Source organism: Diadema setosum, chromosome 13 (assembly GCF_964275005.1).
Source record: "Diadema setosum chromosome 13, eeDiaSeto1, whole genome shotgun sequence".
NCBI classification, from domain to species: Eukaryota; Metazoa; Echinodermata; class Echinoidea; order Diadematoida; family Diadematidae; genus Diadema; species Diadema setosum.
In genome coordinates, this window is record NC_092697.1 from 15700837 (window position 1) to 15728603 (window position 27767).

Genomic DNA, 27767 nt, shown 5'->3' on the forward strand with positions numbered 1-27767 from the left:
CAGTCATTTCAAAACCAATTTTCATCAAATAAATTTGAGTTCTTCTGAGAATTGTATCCTCTATAATATTTCATAAGAGATTTGTCAGTATTTCACAAAAAAGATGGAAGCCTGAAGCCCCATCTCAACCAAAACTATGCCATCCCTTTGAACCAATGTTCAAGGTGTATGTATCCTCAGAAGGAGCTGGTTCAAAAGACACCAAAGTTCGCTTATTCCATATCACTAAATCGAACGTATGTGTTCATTTTTTTTAAAAGAAAAATCATATAATTTATTTACTCGTGTGCACTTATCTGGAAGGCAAGACCTATTTCGGACAAAACTACAGTCCCTGTTCTGAATACACCGAGAGCTCTTACATGAATGATTGCTAAACTGACTAATACGTTTTGCTGGGTTCTTCACATTTCCATATTCTTTTCATTCTTGCTCCGCGTCTGACATGCATGTTAACAATTGCAGAATTATTTATAAATACTGATTAAAACATGATCTAGAAAAACTGGAATAGATGAATGGAATTTGTTTTCTTTTACTACCACGGATTACCACATTTAACATGGTTTCATTTCTTCGATCATGTGAAATAACGATATTGAAAAATTGATAATGAATATAATATGAAACAACTTTACACGGACAGAACAGATAGATGCAAACTGCCATTACATAAGAGTTTGATTGCATAAGTGATTAAGCGTCATTTTCGAATATCTTTTAAAATGAAATAAGTCCATCAGATAGAGCAAACTAAACCTTTCCACTGATAAATCACTTGTTGCACAAACATGAATATTTTTAAATCATTATTGAAAATAAGCCATATTCATTTTTTTCTTCGTGTTTTGCAGATCGAACCGCAAACAGCTGAACTTGACGGGAATGGGGTAACCTCGTTTTTTTTCGCCCAAGCTCTCCATATATCATTATTGACGATATAATGATTATAACTTGTTTGCATATAACACGTCACACTGCATTTAACGATTTGAAAATTATAGTAATTTCTAGTCTTGATGTAAAGATATCTGCACTGAAGTGTCCTTCAGCGGAAAAGGAGGCCAATAAACAGATTTCACCTTGACTGAAAGTAGCTTGTCATGTAAAGAGGAAGGGAAAGCATGCATATGTTGTTTAAACTAAAAGGAAAATGAATATCATGCCATTTTCATGAATACATGTTTTTCCAGATAGTAACTTGTGGTTGATTGCAGCTTCCCAACCTGACATTTGCCTTTCATGTTGAATTTCTATTTCGTTCTCCAATACGAAAGTTTTGACACCAAGGCATACAGAAAAAAATAGCAATATAGATCGTAGTACAAAACAGGGGGTTATTACATGAAAGTATACAAGGAAAAAGTGTAAGACAATCCAAGTACAACAACTACACACCGAAAGCTTTCGTATACCACATGGTATCTTAGAATTATAGAAATTGTTTAAGATCTTTACTAAAAAAAAAAAAACAAAAAACAGAGGCCCAACATCTGAGATAATTATTTCCACGATATAATGTATATTCATCTACTTGCCTACGCCTGTTTGGAATCTGTGCCCATTCCATTGCAGCAGCGACGTCATCGAAGCCCCGAGGAGCAGCGTCAGAGCTGTGGGTAACTTCATGGCAATCCGCGAGGGAATTCTTCTCGTAGCGTTCCCTTGGATCCAACGACATGTGGAATCTGACTGATTCCATCCGTTGAGTATCATCCACTATTTACACTCCTCCCCTTATTTTGTATGCATTTTTTTTTTTATTTGGTGGGGGGGGGGGGGTATCAGGTGGAGAGGGATGTGGATGGAGATGTGTGAATTTGACGTGATACATTATTTGACATTCACTCTCAAACGGCGAGCTTCGCTCCACTGTAATATTTCCCCCGAAATGTCAAGTGAAACAAATATGCACTTTACATGTAGATGTATTTGTTCTCTCATGCTGTCTTAGGAAATAGTTCTGGTCATCCTGACTCTTTCGTTTATTATTCATACACAGTATTTAGTCACGTACTTAAAGTGAGAAATAAAGTGGAGATGTAATGATAAGGTAGGAATAAGATAGTTGAAGTATCTCGCTCTATTGAATCTATCTGTTGAAACTGCCAGTACAATTTGCCGTCTTGCATGTACACAATTAACTATGCATTACTAAAGTTTGCGTGAAAATACAGTCCAAACATTTTTCTTTATTTCGGCGGATACTTTGATATATATATTTTTCTGCACTAATTGTGTAGCTCTGCACAGCATTCCCCCATAAGACTGAATTTTACACTCTAGTATCTGCGTTAACCTACCAACGGCTGTCTGTATCTATTTAGATTGTCTCATGTTACCATGGACAGAGAACAGGCAAGCACACACCCTCCTCCCCAGCTTGTGTTTGATTACTATTGATTTTTAACCTCATCTTTTTCTCTCTTTTTTTTTCCCCACAACACTTAAATATTGATATAGCTCATCAACGTAGCTTACAAAAACTCTATTGCATCTGCGTTTAAATGTTTGATACTCTCTCAACTTGAATTTTGTGTTTCGGTCATGAATCAAGGCGCTTGACTGATCAGTAAATCTATAGTCTTATGTGAGCATAATACTCATCAGGTGTTTGTGTGTATATTTTTTGTTTTGTTTTGTTTTTGTTTCTGTCTGAAGTTACTCTGCCTATTGCCAGAACTGTCATTTTTTTCTTTCTTTTTTTAGCTGGAAATGAGATGTGACAAATGCTCGTAGCTTGAAGGATGGGACAAGGCTATAACTTCACATCAAACCGTTTCCTCTAATTGCTGATGACGGTTGTGATCTTTGTATCTGTATAATACCTTTTGTCTATTAAATGCTGTATACACGGAGGGAAATGTACATCATTATATAATGTGCAATTTCTACCTGCTCAAAATTATAACATCAAACTTCTTTTTAATAGCAGAATTTTGCTATAAACAAATAATCTCCAAATCAAAAAAAAAATCATTTATATATTATTATATATTATCATTATGCAAAGGTATAATCAACTTCTTTCCTGATACTCGCACATCTCCAAGCACTATATAGCATTCGAGTTTAGAATAACAAAAGACATTAACAAAGCAATCTCGTTTTTATCGTAACATAATTGTCTGATAGCAATAAAGATACGAAATGTCACTGCTCCTTCTTTTTTTTTTTTTTTTTTTTGGGGGGGGGGCTACATCAGTTTCATGCAAGGCCTCGACAAGCCTTTTTAGAAATGTTTGATTTGAATTGTAATTACCTCCTCTCCTCTCTCCCTCTCTCACCATCTATCTCTTCCCCTCTTGCTAATTCTCTCTGCATGGAGAAACCTAGTTTCAAAATACATTTGCACAGATTATGCAAACATAATTTCAGAAATGAAGTCCCAGCGACACACCCTAATATCTGTAAGGGGACGCCATTAACGCTGGATACTTGACACGGGCTAACACGAGCCAGAAATGATAGACAAGTCAAGTCTAATGTTGTCAGACTTGTGTTATCGAGTAAAAGATCTGTAGTGCACATTAACCTCATTAATTCCCTCAATATTATGAGGAAAGTAGTGGGCCTTGTTTGACGCAGTATGTGCCAAGTTGATCCCAGTATTTCTGTCTCACTCTCGTTCTACTGTTTTTACCCATGGTTAACATTTTGCGACATGAATCGATTCACTCTCTCGCCATAAGGAGGAGAACGAAATTAATCGGATAATTACCGTCTCTAATAAGAAGGGAGTGCTTGTTTTCGACACAGCAGCATATTTCCTTTTATTTTGTTGATGCGAATTAGTTACACGCAGACCTCGGCGTTTTTTGGAAGCCAAAGGAAGATAAATACGTAGCAGAACGTTTATCATTAGACAATATCCCTCTCCGCCATTCTTTGACGATGCCCAATCTTCCTGGAGACTTAATTTGGATCCTGATCATCATTTCCCTTGGAATGATTCATGTGCCTGTCTGTTGGACCTTAACACCACCGGGGATGGCTTTAAACAACAGTACTCCTTGCGGTAAATAGAAAAGACCATGCATGTTTTCACCTGTGAAGCGAGAATCGTATAAACTCAATCATTGCAAAACTTTCAACTTGCATGAATATTACACACAACCTGCATTAAAAAAAAGAAAAATATCTACCTATCTTCTTATATTTCTTTCTATTCATATATCAATTCTGTTCATCAACTAAATTTTGTATCTGTAGATCTGTAAATTAATCATTCGTAACTATACGGGCACATGAGTATTGTCCACCATCTTGCGTTTTTCTACCATTTTTCTTTCTATCGTTATGGTGTTCTTTCTTTCTCCCCTGTGTGTTTGATTCCCTCTGTAGCTCGCCGTCGATCTGTTTACTTCATTGTAACTGATTCTTGCTTGCCCGAAATTTCTACCTATCTCCCAGAACTATCGAATGATACGTGCATGTGTATCATTCTATATGCGAAATGTCTTTTCCCCTCGTTTTCCTATCCATCCAATAAACCATCTAATTTGTCTGATGCCATTACTGAACAATAACGTCATTCTCAATTCAGTGCATTAGATGAAACGTTGTGTTGTTGTCATCACTGTCTTGTTTGTAATGATGATAATGTTTCTTCGCCAACTGATATGTAAATATATATATAGATTATGTTAACTTTTGTCATCAAGATAAGGAGACTATTAACGATAACAATAACAATGATAACATTGATATAAACAGTCTGTTTATCAATTCACTTGACTAACACACATTCTATTAGGTACGTCAGTGTAATTGATTGAGATGTTCTGTAGTATAGCTTTATAGTTTTTATGTCTGTTATTCAGCTGTTATTTGATATATTCAAGTCAACTCTTAGTGGCATTCGTTTCTCATAGATTTAAAACTAGAAATGTCGCTATGGCGACTGATGCCTCCGCCATATATGCATGATTCTCCCAATAGGCGTATAGCACAATGTCTTCACAGTGTGTGATCCATGATAGTTTCACATATAACTGGCAAAATATTGAAATGACAGGTTTGTCAGAAATGTTTTGAACTGGGTTTGCTATAATTTTCTAAGAGTGCAGGTACACATATTTGGGGAATTTTGGGGAAGTTTATGCATTGAGTAATTTCCAAGGTACGAAGAAAGAGTGTGATGACGGTACAAAATAGATTTTTTTTTTTTTTTTGGGGGGGGGGGCATTGAAACCTGGCCTTTGACCCTTAACCTTTGACCTTCTGGCTGGAAATTTCCCGCAGAATCTCCATTAGGTAATGCATGTATTAAGTTTTGAAACTAATAATGCAAGCATTGCATATACTAGTATATGAGGGAAATAGTAAAATTTTGAGTTGACCTTGACCTTTGACCCCTGACTATTGACTATTGACCCATGACCCCTAAATTCCCTAGATAATCCCTGCCAGACAGTACATGCATATGTGCCAAGTTCCATGAAGATACATTGAACCATTTGCGAGAAAAGTAATATTACAATATTTTCACCTAACTTTGACCTTTTGACCTTTGACCTTATGACATGAAACTCTCTCTGGAGAATCTTTACGCAGTAGTACATGTCCACACCAAGTTTCAAGAAAATACCATCGGGCATTGCATAGATATGGGGGAAATTGCAACATTTGTAGCATTTGACCTTGACCTTTAGACCTTTGACCTCTTGCCAATGTCACTAAAATCTACTCAACTAATTATCCCATCATACATCATCCTTGGACCAAGTTTGGTGAAAGCTGCTTCATCCAGTTTTGAGCTATCACGTAAACAGATAAATTTTAGGATTTGACTTTGATCTTTGACCTTTGACCTCTGTCCGATTTCACTGAAAAACTAGTCAAGTAATTGTCCCATCATACATCATCCACCAACAAAGTTTGGTGAAATTTGCTCCACCCAGTCTTGAGTTATCGCGTAAACGGAAACGATTTCATGAATTTCCTTGACCTTTGACCTTTACCCGATTTCACCCAAAATCTAATCAAATAATTGCCCCATCATACTTCATACTTGGACCAAGTTTGGTAAAATTCCAGTAAATATTACTCAAGTTATCGCGTAAACGAATGCGGACGGACGGACGTACGGACGTACGGACGGACGGACAACCCGAAAACATAATGCCTCCGGCACCACTTCGTGGCGGAGGCATAAAAAGAGAGAAAAAAAGTTGTGTCATGTGCGTGCAGCCATGTAATGCGTCATGAAGCTGATTGACTCCAGTTTAAGCTATGGTGCAAATCGCAAATTGGGGCTACTCTGCACTCCCCACGACAGCACGAAGGAAAATGGCGCGTAACCACCACGGCAGGCAATAAAAAAGTGAAAGTGATGGGCAAAATATCGTAATTACTTTTTTGTCATGTTTACATACTCATTACCTGATTACAGAGACAGACTGCAAACGCGTTCATTCTGCCCCCTTTTTTCTCTCTTTTTCTATCTCCCTCTCCCTCTCTCTCTCGCTTGTGCTCTCTTTCTCTCTCCCTCTCTCCCCCTATTTGTCCTTCATCGTTGAATTTTACTCCTCTGTAGATCTAGATTTTGTGTGAAACAGCACACTTTCAATCGTGCCAGGCGCTCGACATATTGAACATATTAAAATTGTCTGCATTGCATACGTATATGTTTATAATCTATTTTGCCTTTTGACTTCCTTGTTTAAACCAGTTCGGCATATATTCAGTATTAAGACCAAAATATGTATTTATATAGTATACATTATATATATATATATATATATATATATATATATATATATATATATATATAAATTATGTGTGTGTGCCTGCCTGTCTATTTGTCTGTCTGTTTGTTTGTGTCTGTCTGTGCTCCGAATATCATTTTGCCATTACGTTTTAAGCTTTGAAACCATTTTAATCCTCCTACACACGATGTGGGTCTTAAATTTGGGCGGCTTTGTCCATATCGTCTTTGATCCTTAAGCCGTAAGATCTCCTTCAACATCTTTCTGAATCAGAAGGAAGTTTTTATTGTAGCAAAGAAACCATTATCGACTTTTAATAGGATCAAAACCTATACTTCCAGAGAATTTCGAGATGTACAAATTGCATTGTTCATTAATCTACAGTTACTGCGCAAGAAGTATATGGGGGATAAATAAAATATGCAACATTACTTAAAAGCGAATTTTATGTTTTCATTATCTGATGCAGCTTTCGCCAAAAAACAAAACAAAATAAAATAAAACGCAGTTCTGAATGTTTCACTTTTTTCATATAGAAGCGGAAGGGGAAAAAGGGGTGTGAATCATTTAAAATCAAAGTAAAACTCCTTTGCGCATGTCATACACATGGACACAAACACTAAGTCATCAATAATTACGATTGCACCATCTTGATCTTTTTCTCATGCTCATTTCAGACCATTACCTATCACAATGCCTTACTTCAACACATTCGTAGACCTATACATATAGAAATGTATTTCTATATGGACATCAGAATCATGCCTGACCCGATTTAATCACGCCTGCGTGAGGTAGATGAATATAAAGACAGATATATTCCCCTATCAAATCTCGATTGAATGTTTGAGGTTCTCTTTGTGTGCAAATACCAACGTGTATTTGCAAGATCAGAAGTAGGTGCGCATACATCACATAATATATCAGGCATATTAGATGCGGCGCCAGAATGTAACGATCACTTCTACGAAGTGATCGTATACTATAAAAGGTTTTGTGTGTGTGTGTGTGTGTGTGTCAATATTTGCAGATAATTATGATTACAATGCTGATGCTGATAATAATTTAGTTAAGTTACACAATGTCATGTAAACTTACTCATTGCTTTTTTTATCTATATCCATATCACTGTTGGGGGAGACCAAACTAAAAGATCAAATCTAAAAAAAAAAAAAAATAATGTCAAATTTTCGGGAGAGCCAGTGGTAGCCAAATTACAATAAAAAAAAAAAATGTGATCGCCTTTCCTTCTGGCATTTGATGTTGTATCTTTATTCAAATGCCAAGACTGATATCATTTATGGATGCATCATTATATCAATATTAGTTTTCTGTAATTTGAAACGTGTTTATGCAACACCATTACGATTAGCATGTCAGTTATTTTCGTGTTTATGCAACACCATTACGATTAGCATGTCAGTTATTTTCAAGCATAGTTGAAAATCACTGCATAACAATCAATAATTGAAAAAGGACCCCATGTCCTGTAATCTACCAGACTCAATTAAAAAATGTTCAAAATCTATGAACCCAGCTGATTTTATTGTTTATATAGTAAGAATGTCAGTGTACACTATCTGTAATGTTATGAGAAAATTCTCCTAATACATCACTGATACAAACACAGTAGAGATGTTTGCAGACGTAGAGTAAAATGACACATTTTGAATTAATTAACAACAAAGAAAGATAACGTTAATGTTCCCTTCTATTCCAGTAGTGTGTGGGAGGGTTACATGTTTGTGTACTTGTTTACAAGTTACATGTTTGTGTTAATTTAAGCACGCATCTTGATTTGGCGGTGCAACTTGGACCTCTTAACTTTTGATTAATTCAATTTACTCCTGTGTATTCAATCAGTTAAAAAAGAACAGTTCTTTAATCATTTTCATCTTTTTACCTTTATTACCACATTGATAAATACTTCATTTGTAAAAAAAAAAAAAAATGAAAATTCGTAGTAAAGTTGTAATTTATTAATGCCATTCGTTGTTATGAGTTGTTAGTCGTTGTTATGAGTTTTTGTTATCAATTCATATTTTGACAGGACAATCTTTAACAGGTATAATGAATAACTACATACTGCACGAAGATGGTCCAACTGATAGATTGAATAAAACATGTTAGTATATTTGCAAGGTAATAAAGAGAATGGTTAGTTTCTTGAATGGTTCTGGTTTTGAGGTTGTCTTTTATATTGGACGTTCAGAAAAAATAGTAATCTATTCATTAAATTAATTCACCTCATGAGCCATGCTACACTCCTTAAAGTCAATAGTTTATTGATTTAACGTAGAAATAGTAATCGCTGATGCGTTTTTACGTGCTGATATGAAGGGCAATGGACGTTGGTGCTAATTAAGGGGATGCACGTGTGTGTTCTACAGAATTATTTTTCTTGAATTATTTTCATCTTTTTCACCGCTAGTTCTTTTTATTTGATATAAAAATATCAATCTATTCATTCAATTAATTCCCCTCATGAGCCATGATACACTGCTCAAAGTCATAATTTGTTGATTAAACGTAGAAATAGCAATCGCTGATGCGTTTTAAATGCTGATATGAAGGGTAATGAACGTTTGTTTGTTCATTTTCCATCTGACAAGATGGCTGGATAGCCCATATTCAGCTACGTTAAGCTGGTCTTCCATGGGTCCAGTTGGATGTGAGGTGGGACCACTTCACCGGGTTAAACACCCTGCTCTTTGCGATGAATGAAGAAGCGGGATCTTTTACATGCATGAGTTGTTGCTCTCTCATACACGGGACCTCCATTTTATGTCCTATCCGAGGGACAGAGTGTTTTGCCTCTTGCTAGAGGGGACGGTATATTTACACACAACATTGCTCAGTCCAGACTCGGGTTCGAACCCGGGCCGCGTGATCGTGAGGCAGACGCGATACCGACTGAGCCAACTCACATCCCCTTAATTAACATCACGTTGATGTTAAAGGGGATGCAGGTATGTGTTCCAAAGAATTGATTATTTTTCTTGAATTATTTTCATCATTTTCATCTCTCGCTCTTTTTATCTATTATTGAAATATCAATTTATTCATTCAATTAAGGTCACCTCATGAGCCATGATACACTGCTCAAAGTCATAGTTTATTGATTAAACGTAGAATTAGTGATGGCCGATGCGTTTTTAAGTGCTGATATGAAGGGTAACGGACGTTGATGTTAATTAAGGGGATGCAGGTATGTGTTCCACAGAATTATTTATTTTCTTCTGCTTATCTCCAGCTTAAACTGGACTAGAAAAGAAACCAAAAAAAAAACAAAACGACTGTAGTGTTATTTTTAACCTCTTCGGCAGCTTGCCTATCCTAGAATGTAATTTGCTTTAAATCATTCATGTGTATGAAAATATAATTATCCATTCTTTCAAATACCTTCAGAATATCATCATGTTATTACAATAAGCTGACAATGTAATTTTGAAATGAATAGCCAATATTTCAATACTAAATTTCCATTACATATTTGAAATGTAAGCTCATTTTCAAGTCTGAAACAGTGTTTAATAAAATCATTTTGATTTGCTTTTTCAAATAACCATATTTCTTTGTCAGTGAAGAACGAAATAAAATATGAAGCGTTTTTATAGCACTTAACAAGAAAATGATTTGTGGGGATCGATTTGATCATGTTATAGTACATTCTTTATTCAACCTTTATCATTATGTGGATTTGTTTTTGTTTTGCTTTTCTTTTGGTATAGACGAATGAAAGTAGTGAGAATTCTTTTAGAATATAAAGTGTGATAACAAAAGACTGAATATGGGGATGAGATTGGCATGAAATAACTTTAGGGAGAGAGAGAAGAGAAAGTGGACTTAACGGTAAAACAAAGTCTGCATGTGACGCTGAGACGTTAATCATGACTGTGAGCATGGTGAAACATAGAATTAAGCAAGAAAAAGGCTCAGTATACATTGGAGTAAAATGTACAGATGAGGTGAATAATTTTGATTAGGAATCAACCCCTTGTCATCATATCAACACACACACACACACACAAACACAAAAGCCCTGAAAATAGCAGCAACAATGCTTGTTTGTTGTTGTTCTTGTGATATATAGCCAAGAAGACATTCAGAGTTTATAACAAAATTACACATTTTCAAAACGAATACTGCGAAAATGTTTAAATTTTCACTGTAAAGGCTGCACGAATGAATGGAAGTAATTTCGGAGAATACAACACGCGCGAATACCTAATAATTTTGAACAAGGCGCACTTACGGCACGCCGTGCGGGCGTGCAATGTGCCACTTCGTGGAATTAATGAATAGAACGTCTTTGTGAAACAACGATTTGCGCGTAGATTTCCTTCACGAAGTGGTACAAAATCAAATGTTTGCAACTTTATGGTATTGATATATTGTCTCCTCGATTTGAAAAAAAAAAAAATCATAGTAGTTGGTGAAAAAGTACCCTTCTTGCTTCCACAACTAGGCGGGCGACCCAATGTGAAACTTCGTGGACAAAATCGAACTGCGGTTTACGCTTATGATTTCGTCCACGAAATGACACAATTGTTTCCTGCCTCGCAGTCGCAATATTTCACGTTCACTATTTAAAATTGGCACGTGACTGTAAAGAACAAGTTCTCCTCTTTCTGTTCATGTATGATTTATCAAATTTGATTCCAGAAATCCACTCGAGTTAACGATTTCATAAATTGTAAAGCTTTGGATGCGTTTTTCTCGAAACGCGGTTTTCATCAACTACGCGCCAAAGTGCCACTTCGTGGTATCAGCGGCGAATTGTATTATACTACTTATGTAGTCTTGTGTAATGCGTAAAGTTTTCATTAGTTGATCACTTTAATCACACTACTTACTGTCTTCGTATTCTTCCTGTATTTTTCCTGTTTTTCACAGGACAGTAATGTAAACGAGTTAAGAAACAAAGATTCCATCTGTTTGTTAAACATCTATCTATCTCAATTTATCCGCATCCTTCCACACATGTGAAAGAACCTGCCTGTACCACCTGTGGTTTTTCTGGGTTTGATACTCTATTCTCGTATGATGATATCTATATCACGATGATATCTCTATCACACTGTCGCTGAAGGCCTTCCGATATAATGTTAGAGGAAATTCACCTTGCCTTTATTTGTCCAAGTTGAGACACTACCCTCGCGATCCGTTCAATGCAAACCGGTGCCTTTGGATAGGTGTCGTTCTGTATATGAATCATGACTCTCCTACTGTATGTAACAGAGCCTGCTTTGGTCTTGTACGATGTGCATTTGATACTGTGTGAATCCCTGATCCACTGAGCAAATGAGCTCAAATGTGAGGTGCAACATCTAAGGAAAAAAGAATGTATTCATTTCTTAGTTTAATACGTAGGTATATGACGTATGTTTAACATCACATGCACACAGGCACACACACACACACACACACACACACACACACACATCATATTTGTTATTAGCATTAGTATTGTTATTATTATTATCATCATCATTATTATTATTATTATTATTATTATTATTATTATTATTATTATTATTATTATCATTATTCAGTTTTCAGGGTCCATACATGTATATTCCAAGAAACTCATTGATGAAATAACATAACAGCGATTTTGAAAAAAAAAATCTACAATATGAAATAATGTGAGGAATGCATAAGTCACAATTTTCAAAAGAGCATTTCATTTGCAGCTGAATTCGGCGTTTCTGGATGCAGCTCTCTGAATATTAAGCATAATTATGTTCGTTCCAGTTCAGATTGCACTCGGGAAAGTATTTAGAATTGTGTGGAGCATTTTTCAGTATAAGGGAGCATCCATCAATAGATTACAATTTCCCTTGTGTTTGTTTGTCTGAAGTGAGTAGAGTAGTTTTGATTTGATTTTACTTTCATTTTATTTCTTAATTTCTTTTTCACGCATATTTATTATGAAAAAAAAAGTCAATTGATGTTGATGTTAAATGATTGTTGATGTTAAATGATTGCTGGTTATTTGTTCGTTTGTTTTTTTTTTTTACATTTAAACCATGTTGACACTTTAGTTGATAAACAATTCAGTCGAGTAGTAAGAATTTTTAAAATTTGGTGCGAGTAAAAGATGTTCATATCCTTGGCATAGACAAAGAATATAACAATATGTATTAATATATGATATTGTTAATATGAATAAAAATAATATTGGTCGAGATATGAGCTTCACACCACATTTGTTGTTGGGGTTTTTTTTTGTTTTTGTTTTTTTGTTTGTTTTTTTTTTTGAGCTGCGACATTAAGAAAGCTGATATAATCGTTGGCAGTTATACGGAAAAAGTATACCAGCCAAAGGAGTGACTCTGGGATCAATCTAAGCTGCCAAGTTTGAACTTAGACCCTACATCTATAAAATAAGCATTAAAAACGTTTACCGTCATATTTCTATTTCGTACACACACACACATACACACACACACACACACACACACACACACACACACACACATGAATGTATAATGTACATGCACAGAGTTGATTAAAATCTGGGCTCCGTTTCATAAAAGATGTTAGGATGGCAACTCTTGCTGGAATGGCAACTTCCCATAGCAACACCCAATCAGGAAGCAGGATTCTTTTCGTTACCATGACAACTGCCATTCCAGCAAGAGTTGCTATCATATCAACTTTTTATGAAATGGGGCCCAGATGTTGATGTTGGATGATCAATGACTTTTCGAAATATGCAACGACTCACGCTGCCCTTCATCGACTAGTTCTCTCTATTCCTTTGATACATCACCATGTAGTCCTATAATAGCAGATTGATGTCCAGTATCTTTTCTCAATGTAACATTATACATATCCATACATTTCAATCACGATATGTAAAAAGTTTGCTTCTTATTGGCTGTATGTTGTTGTGCTTGATTGCAAAATAAACATTGAAGTGAGCTATGATGTTGATCAGGAGATGATAAAGAGGAGGAATTATCGATGTTTTCGCAACAGATTATTCTTGTCACGATCCGGGTGAGATTAAAAACGGATACCGGGACCTCTTGCTGGCGACGTTTCCAGCGTATCCAGCCAACGCATCATCGATCGAATATAGCTGCGACAGTGGATATCACATATCCGGACAACCGATTCTCACGTGCATATCCGGAATATGGAACCACCCAAAGCCATCGTGCAAAGGTAGGTTACCGTAAAAACCGTTTTTACGCTTTACATTAAAGGGGCATTCCGGACGATTTTCATAATTTCACATCATGTAGTACATAAATCAACAGCTTCATGTATAGATTTGTAGAATTTATTGTGGTTCTTGAGCAGAGAAACAGTACTTTCAAAAACCTTAAACAAATTACACTGAACAAAGATGATGACATAGGAGCCTCACATATCTCAGAAATGTAGCAGTGTCATTCCATTACAATACCACATGCTTGCAAGCTCACCTGTGTGTAATCTATGCATGCCTTCTTCTTTTGTGCTGCTTCCTTGAGCCACATCTCATGCATTCTTATGGTGAGGCTGCCATGTCATCATCCTTGTTCATTGCAATTTGTTATAAACTTCGAAAACATTCTTATTTTTCATCCCAATCATAATAAATCCTTAAACTCTGTACCCAGTATAACTAATTTATATATGTTCAAATGTAAAAATTTGAAAATCATCCGGAGGTCTCCTTTAACAGCTTTGAGGTAGTAAATGACAATATTCAAAAATTAGGAGCAAAACGCTTTAAAGTGCTTGTTATTGATAAAGCATGTTATGAGAAAGTGAACTGTCATAAGGCACTCCTGAAATATGTTCCGACTTTCTGCATGAATTTCGTTGCAAGGATATTTCGCAACATTTAAAGATGAGCTTGATTGTGGCATTCGTGTTGAAATGCAGATGAAGGGTTTTCAGAAATTGAGGAGTATCCAGACAAATTGATCTGACATCAAAAAGAGACTGAAAAAAAAAAACACATCAAACCTCACATCAGAAATGAAAAGAATAAAAACACAAAACAAATGATTTGACGAGTCTCTTTACAAAAGTAACATGGCGTGACGAGAAAGATCGATGACTGAAAATTCATCATCCAAACCATCAATCAATTTTTGGAGAGGTACAAGCTTCTATTATACGTCAAACGAGAAGAGAGCTTCAGTATAAATAATGCTCTACTTGCAAGCATGGACGGTTTTAATAAATTAATGCGATCATGATAGATTATACTGCGTATCAAGTGTAGTTGCGCTACACTCTGCATCTACAACGAGTAAAGATCACAGTGGCTACTTGCCAAAATATGTCAACATTGATTCTATGAGTGTGGTGGTACATATATGTTGGTAATTTTCTCAAAACCCCAACCAAAGGATTTTTTTATAAAAATCTTAACAGGAAACCTCTTCATGAAAGAGGTGTGCAATCACCTAAAAGTTGTATTTTTTTTGTCGTTGTTGTAAAGCTGCAATAATTACTGCTGCAACAATGGGGAGAAAAATCGCAGCTGACAGATCGCTCGTCGGCTGTTGCCATGGTAACTGCAATCATTGCGGCTTATAAATGATGAAAATCCTCGACAGCAACAAGAGACTCGATCCCTACGTTCCCAAATAACACCACATCCTTGGGCTGCAGATACGCTAGAATGTTTCATGCGATCGGCCTCAAAAAAGAAGAATCGTATATAACAACAAGATTGTTGCAGACAGGTTATATACCAGAGAGAGACAGAAGCTGTGGTCATCCGTCATACTGATAATATCTCTCCGTGTGTTCAAGAAACATATACAAAGAAAAATCATACACAGAAAAAAAAAGACAGTTTTCATGACTGTTAAACATATTTCATGTTTTTGCCATAATTTTGTAGAATAACTGACTTCATGTTTGATTTTGAAAAAAAAAAATAACTTCGCCCATCCCGTTACTTTGATTTCACTTCTTCATCAAAATTATGAGCATGAGTGACATTTCACTTTCAATTCAGGTCTTTTCATTCATTTTTCATTTTCATTTTTCTTCCAACAAAACATGACACAAAGTAAATCGAGGATTCTATCATAAGCATATATACATTACAAAGTACGACAAATAGACGATAGTCAACAAACTTTTTAAAGTATGCATACATATTGGAAATACAAAGTTATGTTTAGAGGGTGAAAGAGAACTGAGAGGTCCACAAAAAGCTATGCTTGTAGAATGTGGACCACTCAAGAATTTCTTCAAAAATACTTACTGTAATTACAAGTACATAAGACAAAAATAATTAAGACAAAATGAAACAGACAACGGAGACAGAACAACATGACATTACTAAACTGAGGCTATGGTCACAACCCCCAAAATCAGCCTGCTTAGCGACCGGTCGGCGAGTTTTTAGCTAAAACCGGTCGGAGAACGACCCGTGACCGACCAGGCGCCGCTGATTTTTAGGGCATCGGTCGGTCGCCGCTGAAGTTTTAACGCGGAGTTAAAATTTCAGCGGCGACCGACCAGTTTTCACTCGCTGCCCAAAATACGCTCGGTGTCCGAGCAGGAACCGCCCAGGTACTGACCTAATCGAGCGGTCGCTGCCGAGCGATTTAGGGAACAAAAATAATAGAGACAAAAATGACAACAGCACAGAAGAAAACCAAGAGAATAGATCGAGCGGTCGCCGTCGAGCGATTTGGGGACTAAAAATGTTAAGATAAAAATGACAGAGGCACTGAAGGAAATCAGGGCCTAGATGGAGAAGATAATCTAGCGCAATGTGGACAGTGGCGTATCTAGGGGGGGGGGGGGGGCAAGGGGGGCACGTGCCCCGGGCGCCACTCCTTGGGGGCGCCAAAAAACGGGGGAAAAAAACGAAGAAAAAAAAAAGAAAAAAAGGAAGAAGAAGGAAAAAAAAGAAAAAAAAAAAGGAAGAAGAAGAAGAAAAAAAAGAAAAGAAGAAGAAGAAGAAGAAGGAAAAAAAAAACAAAAACAAAAACAAAAACTCCCCCGGAAGGGGGGGAGGGAGAATGGTGGGGGGGGGGGGCAGAAAACCAAATCAAACAAGATAAAAACTAAACATGATGATGACGCGGACAAAATGACAATGTTTCTTGTGTTCACACAAAAATTCCATGTTCAGTGAGCTGAAATACAAAAATTTTCGGCTCGCTCGCTGCGCTCGCTCGCCAAAATTTATATAAAAAAGACGGTAAGAACAAAACATGATGATGACAAACTGACAGTGCCTATTGTGTTCACACATGTAATTTTATATTTAGCAGGCAAAATGTTTCACGGAGCAGCGGCTGCAATTTCTTTCGTTCTGAAGCGATCGCCAATTGGATCAAAAGAAGGCGCCAACGGTTTCGAACATACGGGGGCGCAAAAAAACCCGAATCAAACAAGATAATAACAAAACGTAATGATGACGCGGAAATATACAAATTTCGGCTCACTCGCTCGTACTAATTTAGATTATTTTTTCAAGTCCTCGGTTTGTTGGTATAAATCGTTATCTATAAGGCCGTCACTATTATCTTGATTAGAATTGTAAGATTTAATAAGTAAAAAATGACAAGAGTTTCCTGATTTGTAAGCTGAAATACAAAAATTTTCGGCTCGCTCGCTGCGCTCGCTCGCCAAAATTTGTATAAAAAAAGAGAAGAAGATAAGAACAAAACGTGACGATGACGCGGACAAAATGACAATGTCTATTGTGTTCACTCATGTCATTTTATATTTAGCAGGAAAAATGTTACACGGTTTCGAACATACAGAGGAGGAGGGCGCAAAAATAAAATCAAAAAAGATAAGAAAAAAAAAAACGTTATGATGACGCAGAAATATACAAATTTCGGCTCACTCGCTCGTACTAATTTAAAGTATTTTTTTTTCAAGTCCTCGCTTTGTTGGTATAAATCGTTATCTATAAGGTCGTCACTATAATTGTGAGATTTAATAAGTAAAAAATGACAAGAATTCCATGTTTTGTAAGCTGAAATACAAAAATTTTCGGCACGCTCGCTGCGCTCGCTCGCCAAAATTCATATCAAAAAAGATAAGAACAATACGTGATGATGACGAGGACATCTAGTTATCGGTGGTATCACATGGCGGAGTTTTGTTAGTTGATAATTTAACTATTAGATGTTTTGCCTCAAGTTTTCTCTTAATTAATTAATTAATCAATTAATCAATTAATTAACACATCACAAATCACATAGGAACATTAATAAACACAGGTAGCTCGTGAGAAATTTCCGGCAGAGACCGGCGGGTGGCCGCCGGTACGCCTACGGGTCACCGGTAGATGACCTATCGATCACCCGTCGGTCGCTGAGCAATTTCGTAAAAATCGGCCGGTGGCCGGTGGGAGATCGTCCAGTTGCCGATGGGGCATCGCTCGGTGACTGCTCGGACTCTGCTCGTTGCAGATCCCCACATTTCGCCAAAATTTTACTGAAATCGATCGTTGACCGACGGGAAATCGACAGGGCGCTGCTCGGTCATCGCTAGGATTTTACAGCCTGCTCAGCATCTCCAAAAACTGCTGAGCGGTGCCAAAATTTCAGCAGCGACCGAGCAGGCTACAAATCGGTCGGTCGCCGCTCTGAGTTGTGACCGTAGCCTGAGGGGGATACGACTGAAAGGAATGGGGCTTTACCGCAACCTACTGCACCCCTTTCCGTGACAAAGGCAATCAGTTCAAGAGTTTAATAGTAAAAGCGTAAAATAAAGGTAAAGCGCTAAATTTTCAAAGACACCCCACTTCTCACATAAAAAAAAAGGTTATCCTCGAAGTTATGAGTAAAGATATCCTTACATTTTCCTATTATCATTTCTTTGGTTTTCTTAATCGTAAATGATAATCTATGTCAAATTGTCTAGAATGAAATAACTCCTTTTGCAGTTAAACTTTTCAATTTTAAACATTATCTTCAACGTTTTGGCGCGTCATTTAATCTTTTTACAGCACAGTGCGTGTTGCCGACCGAAGAGCTCAAGACTCGTAATATCACCATGGTAAATGTGACGGAGCCCGACAACGTGTGGGATCGTTTCGTGGTGAACTGTTCTACAGGGTACACTGTGGTTGGCTCAAACCTTGTAGAATGTGTGGATGGACAGTGGTTCCCCAGCCTTGACACTCTACACTGCGAAGGTAAACATAAGCAAGTTACAGTTCGCCATTCCAAAGGTTCGTTAATCCGATAATGAAATAAGGTTAGCTATTCCGAAGGTTTGTTAATCCGACAATGAAATAAGGTTCGCTGTTCCGAAGGTTCCTTATCCGAAAATGAAATATAAAGTTCGTTATAATTCTTTACATTTTATATTAACGAACCTTATTTCATTTTCAGATTAACGAACACTAGAAATAACGAACATTTGGAATAACGAACATCACCCGCTTTATTGTAGGTGATATCCAGGACCTTTTACTCGATATACTCCACAAAAGTATATTTACCATAGATAATTTTTTGTCTGATTGACAATGTTATTGTTGCAATAGTGCCCTATACTATAGTGACAGTGGAAATTAGCATTGCAATAATTCCATGCTCTATATCAATATGCTTCATCTATTTCAAGAATTCATATCTTAATTGAATTATAATTATGGTCAAATCAATCCATTCACCTTACTGGAAAGAATGCAGTGTCCCACAGTGTGAAACACAATGTGAACATAGTACGAATACATTGCGAACACAATGTGAAATCTCTTCTTCATACGCTGTTAAATTCGAGCGTTTTAACATTGTGAACACATTGTGAATCATGAATTCACAGTGTGAAACAGAACAATACTATATGAACTGTCTGTGGAAAAAAAAACAACAACACACCACAGTGTGAAATCATCGTCACACTGTTCAACTCGAGAGCTTTCACATAGTCGACTATGCAAACATAATTATTGTGAACAAACTGTGGGACGCTGTGTTCTTTCCCGGTCCAAGGTCCCCCCAGAGGACCAGTAACACATTTGAACAGGCTCTCCATCAGGTCCTGGACAAATGTTTCTGTAACCATGGTAACAATTAGCATCTTTTCATCATTAGATAGGCAACTCTGATTTTTGCTGTGTGTCCTAGGTTGGAGAAAGTTGTGATGGAGCTGGTTACACTTACTAAATCTGCACAAAATCAAAGAGGAATTTACAAAGTGTGTCAATGTTAGAGAGCAACAGGAACTTCTGAAGCGTGTTCCCAAATTTGAAGATCCGTTATTGAACGATTAAGAGGAGTTTGATAACTTTGCAACTGATATAAGCAGTGGTATGTGACCAAATTAGGTCCTACAGGAAAGAGAAAGTTTCATTCTACATTGTGGAATACCAGCAATGAATGAAAAAAAAAAAAATAATGGATAAAAAGATACAACACCAATAATGTAGAAATGTGGTTTGCTGGATTTTATGGGTTAGACAGTAAAATATAACTAGCCAGATGAACTGGTCAAGTTTTTCTCATGTATAATTTTCGTTTCAGCGACGTGCACCAGTCCACCCATCGCCAATTTCACCAAACAACCATGGCTCATCTTCACACTCAAGACCACTTATGACAACGGTTCACAGCAAACCATCGTAGAGGTCGCTTGCGAAAACGGTTCTACCCTCATTGGGTCACGTGTTTTGGAGTGTTTGAATGGAAAGTGGTTCCCTCTCTATGACAGCTTTTACTGTCAAGGTGAGCTTTCAAATATTTCCAATATCTTCCGTGAATTTATCTAATTTCTTTTTAATCGGCTCTATTTTAACGAAAGCTCTCAGGAAGACTTATCAGAATCATGACTGGACTTACCCTGAGGTCTCCAGCCCCATTATCATTTCCCCATCAGCATTGTCAAATACCCATTCCTATACCTCGATCGAGGGCGACTTCGTGGGTACAACACCCTGTCTGAGGAACTTGGAACATGACAAATGTCTCAACCAGGTATAAGGAACTCTTGGCTGTGAGAGTCTAGAGCTCTCTAGTTCACCAAGACGTTCCTCAATAATGGAGGAATCCTGTTTCTACCAGGTCCTCTGAATCATTGAGGTATTCTTCCTCCATTTTCCTGATCCTTGGTGTCAAGATTGTGTTGGGTTGGTGGTGGTGGCGCCCTTGTCATACCTCTCTCTCAAGGAGATGATCGAGATTATCTCCCTTGATAGGAAAAACAGAGGTAGACTCGACTTTTCTTTCTCCTCTTCATCTCCAGCTCTAGATCTCATGCTGTCCGTCTCCCCCAGGACCTTACCTTGGGTAACGCGGACTTGTGGACAACAGAAATACCTGAGAGAAGCCATGTCAACATGTTTGACTGAGGAGTTGGGAAATTCTGAGAAGGGGTTTTCGAAGGATATTATGGACCCGATCGTTACCAAGTTCGGAGAATTGCAAACATCATTGTCGCAGTTTTCACTTACGCAGCCGCATACACTCATCCTTGTTACCAAATGACCTTATGACCTTATGAACTGGCAGTGATCAGTATTCAGTTACTATAGGGCCTACCCAGTGAGGCAGTCGCCTTGTACCTCCTCGGTTTACCACTGTTTGCATGATCTTCCTGCTGCAGTTGGCATGTACGGAACAGACATCTAAAGGCAGTTGAAAGTCCACAAGCGAGTAAGAGACTGGTTGGCAACTGAAAGCCGACTGATTGTTCATATTTACTGTAGTTCTCTGAGACTCGACTGAGCAGAACAGACGATATAACTCCTATCATACCCACTAATAATATCAATAGAGCTGATACGATGGTAAAATTTTTACTGAATGCGAGAATGCAAGACGCTTTGATCATTAATTTTGTCTTGTGAATAGTTCCTTGCGGGTATCAGGAGCTAAAGGAAAGGAAAGACCTCATCTTCAACTCCACCATGTCAACAACCCAGCCGGAGAGACAAAGTGTACTGGTCACGTGTGCTGAGAACTACGAACTTATTGGTTCTAGCGTTCTCCATTGCGTGAATGGACAGTGGTTCCCGCCCCTCGATGACTTGCGTTGCGGAAGTAAGTGCTCACTCACGCTGATGTTTTTTCGCGCTTCCATATCATTGAAGGTTGTTTTTTTCCCTAACTTCCATCTTTATGGTCTGACCTGACACTGAAAAAAAAAATACATGAAACAGCCAAACACTTCATCTCATTAATTTTGTAATCGATGTACCGATACACAGAAACAGCACTGCATACCTAAAGTAGTTCCTTCAATCTAAGTGCAGTTTGAATAAATGAGCCTGATCTGATCTTGGTCCCATATTCTTTCTTATAGCACTTACAGTGTACACGGAAGGTCGTATAGTAACTAATAATGATCTGATGGAATCAACCCTACTTCTCGTTTTATATCATTATTTCTCTTAACTATACTTAATCGAGTGTTACCTTAATTGTACAAATAAAATTTTATTGTCAGTTGCTTGTCAGTTCTTTCGAGGAATCTTGGATTGTAACACATACCATCATAACTGGACGACCAAAAGCTTTTCAGAACCTGACGAAGGCATCGTCAATTAGTCATAGAGTTGTTTGTGTATATTTGCGTGTTATTATAGGCCAACTAAAGCAAGAAAGATATTCAATATACATTAAAAAAAATCATATCTTTTTTAGATTAAGGCCGTCAAATCAAATCTTGTTAGTTTGGGAGAAAATCCACTGTGTGATAGTTTTAGCCTACTGATAAGTTCGTAATTTGCAGCGGGTTAAAAAGTAGCATTGGAAAGAGAGGACGAATATTCTCAATCTCATCATAAACAAAAGAATCAAATAATGGCATCACATTAATGACAAATGGCGTGTCCTTATTATATATCTAATGATTAATTCGTGAGGTTTAGATCTTTGCGGATACGATGCTCTCCAAATAATCCCTAAACTCATCATTGACGAGACGTCGCCAACGACGACTACTATAGCAAGCCAGCTGGCGAGACAGACTGTGCGTGTCACGTGTGCTGAAAACTTCGTCCTGATTGGCTCTTCTAGCACACTGCAATGCGTGGATGGACAGTGGTTCCCTTCCCCTGAAGATTTGTGCTGCGAACGTAAGTATAACTATTAACCTTAACCTTTATTTTTTTTTTTCAGAGAGAAGATTGGTTGGTAACACTCCAATAGCACAGTATAACAACGATTTTGTACAGGGAGCTAAATGACAATCATGAAAGCGACTTATGAATATCAGTAAGGGATTTTGTTTTACAGTTTCAGATTTGAACTTCCCTTCCCTGCAAGTATCGTTATTGTAAAGTTTTAATTAATGTTATTTACTCGATTCTCAATTTACTCGATTCTAACGCCTTATTTCTGTCACTAAAGAAAGTGAGATGTATATCATGTTATTGTTAAAAAAAAACCCCCGGAAATAGATTTGAACTTGAACTTTAGTATGATCTCATTAGGGTTGGGTTTTTTAAAGAGACCTTTGGGCATATTATTAAAGCTAAATGTAATCAGTAATCTGGGACTTAAATAATTGGAACCTCGGACAAGCCGTGGGATTATTCTTGTATACTCAGTAGCCATTGAATGAAGTATATGTTTAAAACACTTGAATACAGTTTTGTCTGAGAACAGTCATGTCGATCCGAGAATGAACATACAAGAAATTGAATTAACTCCTGTTCATTCAGTTCTCTCTTCATCTTTCTTTCTGTCTGTCTGTCTGTCTCTTGCTTTCTTTGTCTTTCTTTTTTTTCTTTCTCCCCCTCTCTCCCTTTCTATGTTCGTCTACTTGATCTCTCCTTTCCATTCCATTTCAATTCTTTTATTCATTTCCAACAAGTAATCATATAGCATGAATATAATAACGCAACAATGTACTGAAAAAAACAAACAAACAAACAAACATGTGAACTGAGATACAACGTTGTAAATTTCATGACAAAGAGTAATAAAACGTGGTAGGAAATGGAGTCTACTGCTAAAGAGCAGGGCTTGAAGTTTGCAGTCCCCTCATAAAGAATATCGAATTACAAAACTTACCACTAGGCAAATTGCTTGCAAAAAAAATAGAAAAAATATGACAGAAAAAAAATACATGCACACAGACACATAAACAAACACGAGGCAGCTCTCTTGCATAATAGAAGCAAGAGGGAGAGTGCGTACATGTAAGCGTGGAATGCTTGACAGAAAGAGACACTACCTACACAGTGGACAGCAAAAAAAAAAAAAAAAAAAAGGAGAAGGAAAAGGAGATGATGGGTCAAAACCAGGGAACTCGAGGTAGTAGGCTATAAACTCACCAAAGTATGAATACGAGATATATCGAGAAGAGTGTAGAAGACGACTCACTCATTCATTCATTCATTCATTCATTCATTCATTCATTCATTCATTCATTCATTCATTCATTCGTTTTTTTTTTCAATTTCCAACAGAAAGACATGAATATTTTACAGAAATTGAATACATATTAGTCACATCACAATACACGATACACAATAGTAATAAAAAAATGGACTTGAAATCAAGACTTTCGTCTTCTGTGCATATTGTACAGGCAACTGCCCGGATGTGACAATCTTTCAGCGAATAGAGGGGGTGTCGGTGAGTGTAATGAACCCCGAGGAGGTGGCGGTGGGTACCTTCCTGCCCATCCTGCGGGTCCAGTGCGCTGAGGGCTATTCTCCAGTGGGACCAGAAAAACTGATGTGTGTAGAAGGGGAATGGTTTCCTGCTTACAACGACCTGCTGTGCGCGCGTAAGTCTTCGCGCTAACTCAGCCTATAAAACACATAACGAACAAACAAAAACAACAACAAACAATCAAACTATGAGTTTGACAGGGATAAAAACAACAACAAAAAATTACTTGTAATCCTTACTTCTTCTTTTCTTTCTTTTTGGATCGGAGACCGACGGACAGGCATCAAACATGTAGAATTTGATGAAGTGCATATAACAACGTATAATGTGTATGTGCATAGGAACATACTTCACATAGGCCTGAACATAATAATATGCACATACAAACATCATACATGGTTTATGCCCACATATTTATGTATGCAATTACATGTACATACACACCCTTTATACAATAATACATGCATACAAAAAACAACACCCAAAACAAACAGACAAGTTGTGACAATTGTTTTTATTTTGTGTACATTGTATTTGATAGCGTATTCTATTGTATTGCATGCCTTCTCACACTCCTTGTCATTTATGTTATTCTAAAGGACTGTGTGTTAACGTGACGATTCCCCCCGGCTGTGAGACAGACGGACCCCCTACTACCCCGAGACAGACGGCTGATGGCTCAGTCGTCCTTACGCACGGAACCGCTGTGCGATGTCGGGGAAGGCCGCTCGACCAGTTCCCGACGTGGGGCTACGACGAGGCCGAGACCGAGATGCGATGCTTCGACGGGACAATGTATAATCGCCGGTCGTGCCAGCAGCCGACGCGTCCCATTCCCGAGACCACGGAAGTGACGATCGTGGATGAAACAGGTCTGGGCACCGTTTCATGAAAAATGTCAGCCCTGACAAGTTGTTAGTCTCTGACAACTGCAGTAAAATCCTTGGTTTTGATTGGCTGAGAAGCTCTGGTGTCTAACTGTTACCATGGTGATTGTCAGAAACTGACAACTTTCAAGAAACGGTGGCCTGATCTGTCAGATCTCTCTGTGCTCAACTCGAGTTACAATTCGTTTTATTATGCGGAAGCATGGAACGCGTACCTCACGCCCAATATCAGACTCAGAAAATCCTTTTCTCCCATAATCTACACATACTCACACTCTAAAAATGAAATGGTAAACCAAAACATTTTGAATGTTGTCACTACTCAAACATTTGGTGAATGTTAGATTTAACACTTTAAATGTTGGATTTACCATTTAATTTTTTAGAGTGCACCTACCAGTGTCTTTCCTATAAAGTCTGTTTCTGCATCATCAGACAGAACAAAATGAAACCTTTCCAGAGATGCCTTACTTGTAACATGATAGAATAGTCTTGAAGTCATGATTAAAACCATCCCGTATTTCCTATATATCATTTCCTTATCTTTATTCGCAAATATCTCTACTAAACCAAATTGGATTTAGTTCGACGTCCTGCGATAAATCCGTTCATATTTTTGGCATTTCTTGCTCGTTGCATTTTATTCTTCTTCCGAGTCTGACATTAAGCTTTCATTACCATAGAATTCTTATAATGCTAATGATTTTTCTAAAGTAGTTTGTTCAACGGAAAAGAATGAGAAAGGTAGTCTTGAAAGAAACGCGCTGAAAGTACGAGTCTCATCTCGCAAGATTGCGATTCGCATTATTTCCATCTCTTCAGAAGCTACAACCAGTGTCAATAACACGGTGGCCCACACTGAGTACTTTTCCCCAACGATGGTGGCGCTATCCTGCGTGAGTGGCGTGCTGTTCGTGATCCTCCTCATCATTGCCTTCTTCTTCTATCGCCTGCTTCGGTAATTGATACATCTGCCTTCTCTAGTTCAAATGAAGGGATGGTTGCAAACTCCCACCCCCTTGGGCTGCCAAGTAAAAATTTAATGTGCATAGGATACCCCCTCCCGCACCCCCCCCCCCCCCCCCCTCTCGCTCGCAGCCTTCTCTCGCTCGGGCTCGGTCGCTTCGTATACGCTCCCTTGCAATACCCAGCTCAGCCCCTGAACCCCCCCCCCCCTGGAAAAAAGCTAGATCCGCCCCTGCCACCCCCGATACATGCGCAATATCTATAGACGAGTATTAACAGTAAAATATTTCCACATTCAAAGGAACGAAGTTCTGTTGAGTAGCTAAAATACTTTACGCACATGAGCAAATATATCCAAAGTGTGAAGAGGCGAAACAAACGACATGAATTCATGATGTCATACATTCCTAACTATCAGCACTGTAAGCATGGTGGATAAAAAGATGAACGCTTCTTATATCAAGGGTCACCGCCATAATTTTAGTTGGTCAAGACATTTTACATCCGTTCTTTGTAATTTTCACACCCATGAACTGGGTAACCTGCTGCAGTTTTTCAAGCTAGTTTTCATGTAGGCCCCATCATATTTCTGTTACTTCTTCAAAACACCTTTGTACTACAACATGACCATGAACATTTGTGTTCAGTACATTCTTCATTTTGTAGTGTGCAACCCAAAGGCGTGGTTGTATACATTTGTAGTCTTATCGTGCTTATTTAAAGTACCATTCGTATCGACGAATTTGAGATTGTGATAAGGATTATGAAATCAAATTGAATAAAGTAAACTAAACTCAATGACTCTCTCATGATCCATAGGTTGAGTAAAAATAAATTCTCTAACCTGAAAATTGCATATAAGAGCTTACTTATTCATTCACGGTGGAAACATTATTTGTTTCATTTTAAAATTATTCAAATGTTCATCCAATATCAACCCACGTGTCATTGAGACACGCTACTTCTTTATTTAAACCAAGGGCATACCAATAGTGAAGGCAGGACAAATTTCAGTCCCTTAATACAATGTCTGACCTGTTTCATTTTGGTAACACAGTCGGAGGAAAGACGATGCAAAACAAATGAAGAAGTCTGGCTTCAGGAATCAGCTCAGCATATTCCAGCGACCCAGCCCCGAGTCGAGCCCCGTGCCGCCCAAGCTCCCATCGCGACCCATGCCGCTGGGCTCTGTGGGGTCGCTAGGTTACTCAGACCAGGAGAAGTGGAAGCTGCCGGGCCAGAAGATAGCGGAGGAGGAGGAGGCGGAGAGACGGAGGAGGGAGAAGGAGGCGATGCAAGCCTCCACCATCTACGAACAGATTGGTAGGAAGGGAGACCAGCCGGAGTACATCGACGTCTTCGTCCAGTAGCATGGGGAGGATGTTCAGCGAGATATTGATGGTTGTCTTCTTGTTGGATTGAATTATTTATTGAGACATTTATTTAATTATCTGCTTATTTATTTATTTGTTTATTTATCTATCTATTTATCTATCTATTTGTTTATTTATTTATTTATCTATTTATTTATTTATCTATTTATTTATTTATCTATTTATTCATTCATTTATTCATTCATTTGCTTATTCATCTATCTATCAATTTTTTAAAATCTTTTTAACTATTTACAGCTTATGGATTTC

General features: G+C 37.7%; 1 protein-coding gene across 1 annotated transcript; it reads left to right on the top strand.

Annotated features, from left to right (window-relative positions):
- Positions 1–1623: 1623 nt before the first annotated feature.
- LOC140237322 (coagulation factor XIII B chain-like) lies at positions 1624–27494 on the top strand. Its single transcript, XM_072317259.1, has 11 exons — positions 1624–1704; positions 3796–4018; positions 13698–13886; positions 18649–18837; positions 20174–20374; positions 21500–21688; positions 22513–22725; positions 24186–24386; positions 24871–25143; positions 25981–26116; positions 27182–27494. Exons 2-11 carry the CDS (start codon positions 3895–3897, stop codon positions 27492–27494), a joined length of 2028 nt encoding a protein of 675 aa, XP_072173360.1. The 5' UTR covers positions 1624–1704; positions 3796–3894.
- Positions 27495–27767: the final 273 nt, after the last annotated feature.

Bases quoted from the DNA above. Each gene is read 5' to 3' on its own strand.
- LOC140237322 (XM_072317259.1), top strand. From the start codon at position 3,895: ATGCCCAATCTTCCTGGAGACTTAATTTGGATCCTGATCATCATTTCC. The intron at 13,887-18,648 runs GTAGGTTACCGT...ATCTTTTTACAG, and splicing joins CCCAAAGCCATCGTGCAAAG to CACAGTGCGTGTTGCCGACC. The intron at 20,375-21,499 runs GTGAGCTTTCAA...TCTTGTGAATAG, and splicing joins TGACAGCTTTTACTGTCAAG to TTCCTTGCGGGTATCAGGAG.